The sequence below is a fragment of the Lepisosteus oculatus genome, chromosome 19, assembly GCF_040954835.1.
Source record: "Lepisosteus oculatus isolate fLepOcu1 chromosome 19, fLepOcu1.hap2, whole genome shotgun sequence".
Lineage (NCBI taxonomy): Eukaryota > Metazoa > Chordata > Actinopteri > Semionotiformes > Lepisosteidae > Lepisosteus > Lepisosteus oculatus.
Genome location: NC_090714.1, coordinates 4,161,917 through 4,168,748, shown reverse-complemented (window position 1 = coordinate 4,168,748; position 6,832 = coordinate 4,161,917). Strand labels below are relative to the sequence as shown.

The 6,832-nt window shown below is 48.6% G+C and overlaps 1 protein-coding gene across 1 annotated transcript; it reads left to right on the top strand.

The window, feature by feature from the left end:
• Positions 1 to 736: 736 nt before the first annotated feature.
• On the top strand, positions 737 to 6,791 carry jpt2 (Jupiter microtubule associated homolog 2). The gene is made up of 5 exons (XM_015359888.2): positions 737 to 921; positions 3,125 to 3,273; positions 4,460 to 4,602; positions 4,928 to 4,973; positions 5,481 to 6,791. The coding sequence occupies exons 1-5, from the start codon at positions 866 to 868 to the stop codon at positions 5,711 to 5,713; spliced, it is 627 nt and encodes a 208-aa protein (XP_015215374.2). The 5' UTR covers positions 737 to 865; the 3' UTR covers positions 5,714 to 6,791.
• Positions 6,792 to 6,832: the final 41 nt, after the last annotated feature.

Below are 6,832 nucleotides of genomic sequence, written 5' to 3'. Positions count from 1 at the left end.
TTTTTTAAACAACTCCACGTTTGTGTGCTCGTAGAAGGTAGTTTGGCAAGTTCTCAATGGTTGGGTAATTAAAGAATTGTGGTATTTAAAAGTTCGCCATGTTCTTTTTCCTGGGACGTTGACAATAGCTCTGGTTGTTGTGCCAGCGAGCTTAGCAACGACGCTCACGACAGGTTGGCACTGCGCATGACCAAACCTCAGGAGTTTTGTGAGAAAAAACAAGTCTGCTGGAAATCGGTAGCTTCGGGAGGAATAAAATAAAACGACAGGTTTCTTGAAAGGAACTACAAATAACGTTAAGAGTGAGACATTTAATCCATACGTCGTAGATTAGCATACAATCATCAGCTAAATTCATACTGAAAGTATTTCAGGTATTGTTTCTTTTTGCTATTAGCGAGCTGAGGGGGAAGTGTCTTGTGGAATATCTGCTATGCCTACATTTTGTCGACTTTTATACTGTGCTCTATAGACTCCGATGTGCTATATTTATAGCCCCCCCCCCCGCAACGTAATCGCGATCAATGAGACTTCGAGTCCGTTCAACCCCGACGCTGAAAAAAGAGTGACGTTGACCTCGGCCACGGCACGCACAGCGCGAGGCCCAGCGTAACGGAAATGTCAAGTCAGCAACCCTCCAATAGGATTTGTCGATGTCATAATTGGCACCTCGGACACCCAATCGCAGTTTCTCCCAGCCGAATTAAGCGCTTTTTTTTAAAAGGAGGCCCCTCCCCGTAGGCGGGCCCGCGGGAGCGGGGAAGGATCTTGTGGCTCCCGAGCTGCGCCGCTTCCCACCAGACCTGGGCTTGGCGGCACCTTCGCGGACGGCCGGCGGAGACAGCAGCAGCACCAGCGGGCGGAGATGACATCCACGAATATGTTTCAGGGGCTGGAGAGCAGCGGCAAGCCGAGCTCCAGGTGAGAGAAACCGAGGAGGGACCACACCCGCGAGAGGAGCTGCCCTCCTAGTTTTAAAAGGGTTTTGATTAAACAAAAAAAAAAAAAGAGGAACTGGGGCGGCTGAGCGCACCACGTCAGTGCGGGTGGCGAGCTCGGCGGCCGGAGGTCCTGCTCCAGCCGGCAGGCCCGGCCGGGGCTACGGTTGTCTCCTCGGGTTAGCCCGCAGGGTTACGGCCGGCTGCAGGAGCGTCTTCCTCTTAGGTTACCGTTGATCACGTCAAGCGAGGAGAGCAAATCGCAGGGGTTTTTTTGTTTGTTATTTTGCCGTTTTTAGGGGTTTTCTACACCGAGCGGCGGTATTATCTCATCGCCTCCTCCCCCCTCAAGAAAGAGCAAAACCGGACAGTCCTGGTTGTAATTGCGCAGTTCCTGTAATAAAGTAGGTCTTTAGGGCTCCACACGTGGTGTATCGTCCTTTAACAGCGGGAAATGATCGCCAGAATAATCCAGAACCAGCCCGGGAAATTCAGTCCTGTTCGCTCCCAGTTTCTGGGGGGGGGGGATGATCTACGTGGACAACTCGGGGTCTTCTTGGGGCGCCGCATCGGCTGTTTCTCGCGTCTTTTTTTGGTGCTGGAAAGGGTTTCGCGTTCACAATGGAGGGGAGAATCAATGTTTTGTCACTCCTGTCGGAGTGGGGGGGGTTGGGTTGGGTTGTGTGTCCCGCAGACGACGCGCAGGGCAGTGCGGAAAATCCGCCAGATCGCTCCCGTCCTTGTTGTAAGCGGTTTGGCGATGAAGGGGAGCTTAAAGACTCAGACACGGGGACGGGAGGGGCGACTTCACCCGGGATGGCCGGTCTTTAATCCCGGAGGACAGACCTGGGCGCGGATGGAGTCTAGCCCGGGCCGGGTCGTGAAACAGCACAAAGGCTTGCTGATCGTGGGCTCTGCAGGCGCACTGTCTTTCTGCCCAGGCGTCGGTGGTCACTCGGGGGGGGGGAGGGTTAATAGGAATCGATGGCCGGCGTCACCGGATTTAAAAAAAAAAATCACAAGTGGCAAATCTGTGCGTGTCGTATAACCCAGAACCGCCCGTGGAGAGGCGCGGCCGGAGCTGAACGCTCCGTGTGCGCACTGAGAAACTGGGCCACGGCCTCTGGTAGCTGTGCACATGAAGACGGCCCTAGCGAGCTTCACAGGGGTATTGGGTTATTTTTCCCCCCTGTCTTTTAACGTTAATTCCAGTACGAAGCGGAATCTGCTGCTTGAGGCGATAGTCAAGTCACAAGGGCAAGTAAGAGAAACGGGGCACTGTTCTTCACATACAGGGTGCAAAACTATTTCTTTTAGCACAATCGCATTTTCAAATGGCTTATATATGCCTTCATATGAAGTGGATTAATTGGCTTCATTCTCATTCCTGAACCTGTTTAGGCAGGATCTAGATCCAAATTTGACTGGGAAGCTACTGTTTGACCGCAAGCACCTTTACTGAATTTGTGGCTCCATGCCTGTTAGTTTTCTTTTATAGAGCTGATCTATTGTTGTTGACTTAAGCCTGTCTAGCACAGTATTTTGCTGTGTAACTTGCTGTATTAAGCCTGTTATGTACAGTAGTGTCTCGGCTCTGATTTAAGTATACTGTACAATTTGTTGGGCATCAATAATAATAATTGCTTACGCATATATAGTGCTTTTCTGGACACTCCACTCAAAGCACTTTACAGGTAATGGGGACTCCAATGTGCAGCCCCACCTGGATGACGGCAGCCATAGTGCGCCAGAACACTCACCACACACCAGCTATCAGTGGGGAGGAGAGCAGAATAATGAAGCCAATTCGTAGATGGGGATTAATTAGGAGGGGAGAAATGTCCTGGGATTTTTAATGACCACAGAGAGTCAGGACCTCGGTTTTACATCTCATCCGAAGGACAGCACCTGTTTACAGTATAGTGTCCCTGTTACTATACTGGGGCATTAGGATCCACACAGACTGCAGGGTGAGCGCCCCCTGCTGGCCTCACTAACACCTCTTCCAGCAGCAACCTTAGTTTTTCCCAGGAGTCTCCCATCCAGGTACTTACCAGGCTCACACCTGCTGAGCTCCAGTGGGTTGCCGGTTGTGAGTTGCAGGGTGATATGGCTGCTGGCCATTTGCTGTTCACCATGAATGCGCTTTCACAAATAAATGTTTTTTACCTGTATGGTAATTCCAGGGTACTGAGACCTCCAGGGGGAGGCTCTAGTGACCTGTTCGGGGTCAGTGAGAACACCTCCCAAGCTACCAAACCGCACAAGATGGCTTCAAATATCTTCGGACCTCCAGATGAAGCACAGAGTGGCCCTAAAAGGACAAACCCACCTGGTGAGTAACTAGACCCGTGTCCCAGCTCGGTGAAATGGTTAATACCGGACGACTGCAGCATGAGCTTGTCAGCGCAGCCCGTGTTGAGTAGGCTGTGCCTTCACAGCAAATGTTTTATGCCGCCCCTGTCTTGTTGCCAGCCTCTTTTGTGAAATAAGGTGAAACCGCATCGCAATGTCAATTCATAACTGGTAGTGTATAGAGACATCACCCTTCCTAACATTTCATTGAGAGACTGAGAATTTGCTGTGCTGTGCGTGTACCATTCCTAAAAGTGTCGTTTTTGCTGGACACTTCCTGTTGGTGTTTTGTCCAAATCAGCAAAGAGCCATCTGCAGCCTGAGTGATGGTGGTTTGTGAATGCACAGTAGGGATTTTCATAAATATTTTCCTCTAGATCTAAAAAAAAAAACTTTTTTTCAAAACAAGGAATTTCAAGCAAGAGAAGTCCTCTTGTTTTTTTTTGTGGTGGATTTCGCTGGCTGCTTCAGACGAGGTGGTTTCTAGGTGGATTGGGGGTCTCGGAGTTGACTGTGTGTTTGCTTGCGCAAGCCCTGCAGTGGACTGGTGTCCTGCACTGACCCTGTGCTCCCGGGATGCTCTTTGGGTCACTGTGAACCCCCCTCCACCAGGAATAAGCCATTTTTTGACGAGCGGTGGCTGATTGGATTATTTTAATTGACTTGTCAGGTGGCGAGTCATGATACCTTCACAGCCTGTCAGCAGATATTGCCAGGCCGAATGCAAATCGAACCTGAAGCCATGAGACTCTTTAGACAGATCAGCGAGGTGCTGAAGGATATGTAATAGACCGGGGTTGCTCATGGGCGTGAGCTGGATGAATCGGAGGGCCTGGAGACCTCATCTGTATTGACAGTTAATGCTGATTTGCTTTGCCCTGCGAGTCCTAGTTTGTCTGCTCCTAAATGCAGTGTAAACTAATCCTGGGGAAAATGTATATCCAGGTAATCTGTTCACGACCCTGTGCTGTGGTTTCTTTAGTGCCCTTTTCTTTCCGACTGCCCGAGGCCAGTGTTTTTTGTATACTTTGTTCCCTTGATGCAGTTCAAATAAATCCAAGTCGCTACAAAATCCTCAGTTTTTACTGGACTTGGGATTTCAGCCCTGTAGTCTCAAATCTACAACTTTGCACACCGGAGTGACTGTTTCTGTGTCTGTTGTGCAGGTGGAAAGAGCAGTGGGATTTTTGGAGAGTCCGAGACGGCTCGTCACCAGCAGCGGCATGTCCCACCGGGGGGGAAAAGCAGCAATATCTTTGGGGACCCGGTGAGCAGCACGGCTATCCGGGGCCACCCCAACAAACCAAAGGCACGTATCTCACATTGAAGCACTTCGGAACATATAAAAGAGATGCAGAGGGTTGAGGTTGGATTTTCAGTGAATGCAACTAATAGTGAATCCAAAACATGGAGAGTTTTTTCCATTTGAATGAATAGTAGTGCAAGCTTCACTGCAGCTGTAAAAACCTAAGGGTTTGGGGAAGCCATTACTTACTAAGTGAAAACATACCTGTTCATTTAGCTGAAATGTAACTGTTTTAAAATTGGATCCAGCTTCCTGAATATGCTGCAATAGCTCTGTGCAGCAGATTCCCCAGAAATAATTATCCTTTTTTTTTCTTTCCTCCCTATAGGATACCAATATATTTGAAGATGGCGATTCAAATCAGGAACCTGAATGTGAGTAGAGGACTTCATACTGGGTTACACACAAATACTTCTAGGTTTAATATGACCATTTGAACTCCAGGACATGGTCTTTGCCTCATCCTTTCTTGACTGCTTCTCCTGTTTTTAGTGCCATTCGCTTGGTTTAAGGAAATGTGGGGCACAAGGATGGAGCAAACTCTAGAGACCACGTTAGTACTATGGACCTTTCAAAATAATACGAGTAGACTTCATTTTTTAGGAAATGGTAATGTGTGGGTATTAGGAAGTGATTACACTCCTTCAGGCAATGTGGTTACCTAACCTCCTCTGATGTTTGGGTGGAGATAATGCAAAGGGAGGCGATCATTCTTTATATAACCCAGTGGCACAGAAAGCAAGAAGAAAATGGATCTGCTGCTGTGGCGTGTTAGTAAGGAGAACCCAGACTTCCTCGCAGGGCGTCTGTGAACCCGGAGTGATGGGAGGTGGGTGTTGATTCCCGCTCACCGACCGTTTTCCTGCATGTTGCCCGTCCAGCTCCGCAGCCGAAGGCCGAGGTGCCAGAGGAGAGACCGAAGGAGCAGGAAAAGGAGAACGGGAAGGAGGAGGAGGAGGAGAAGGAGGAGGCCGCTGCCCCCCAGCCTCCTTCGGAGGAAGCGGCCCTTCAGGCCTCCGTGGATGACCACGAGCCCCGGCTGGGCCCTAGGCCACGCTCTCACAACAAGGTCATCCACCCCCCGGGAGGCAAGTCGAGCGTGGCCTTCTACTGACGGCCCGCGCCCTCGTCCCCTGCACTTTCCTTCTCCCGTTGTCCGAAAGGAACCTTTGTAGAGTTGCTGTACTTCTCTACCGTGATTTAGGTATGTTGTTCTTGCTTCTGTGTAGCTCCTGAGTTAGGTGGGTGATGTACTATTCTAAAATAACTTTGCTTCAATTTGCGTCTGGTTATGTTGAGTCCAAATTGACGTAAATTTTTACTAATGTTCATACCGATTTAATAACTGGGTAGGCGGCTCTCGGAAGCGCATCGTGAAGGTCTGACAGCCCCTGTCCCAAGTTTCTACAGTTCTCACTCGCTTTGCTCTTATCATGTGGAAATTTTAAAACTGTTTTTGAAACGGACCTGTGTTCAAAATGTAACTGCCTCTATTCTAGTTCAGATTTAGCTCATTTGAGAAAATCATCCATTTTTCCTTACCTGCTGATGAGTGTTTGTCCCAGGTGTAGCAAAGAGGCTTTTTTTGATTTATAGCAAACTGCAAGATCTTAGCTTTACCCACACGCATGCAGACTAATCCAGCAAAGGAAATGACCATCTTGCAATCCCATGCTGCTCCATTGTTTGGCCAGGGCAGCACTTCTTAGTTTTACAGCAAAGAGCTTTGGTCTGCAATTTACTTTCCTCCCCCTTCTGCCTCGCCTTGTGTAACGGACTTGTCTGAAACATACTGTCCTCTTGGTAAACCATATTTAGGAACTGCAGCGCCAAAAAGTAATGGGCAAGCCAAAAAAGTGCTTCAGAAATTTTATATATGTGTATAAAAATATTGGCAGGGTATTCTGTTTTACCATTGCTGGTTCTACAAAGAATGTGGTAACAGAACTCGGGAGGGCATTTTATGTTTTAAATTAAAACTTGAAGACCATGTGAAGAAAGAGAGGAAAAGAGGAGGTGATTTCCTCATGGAGGGAATCTTGCAGTGTGGTGTGTTCCCTGTGTGTTCAGCCCACGAAGTGCCAGCCTTTACTTTGTGTGCCTTACTACATACAAATGTGCCTGGCTGGCAGTGAGTAGAGCAGAAAAACCTGTGTCTGATTCTTTGCAATAAACAATTGTATTTTGATTAAGTTGGCTGATTTGATTGCGTGTTCACTTTTTGGCCACAATT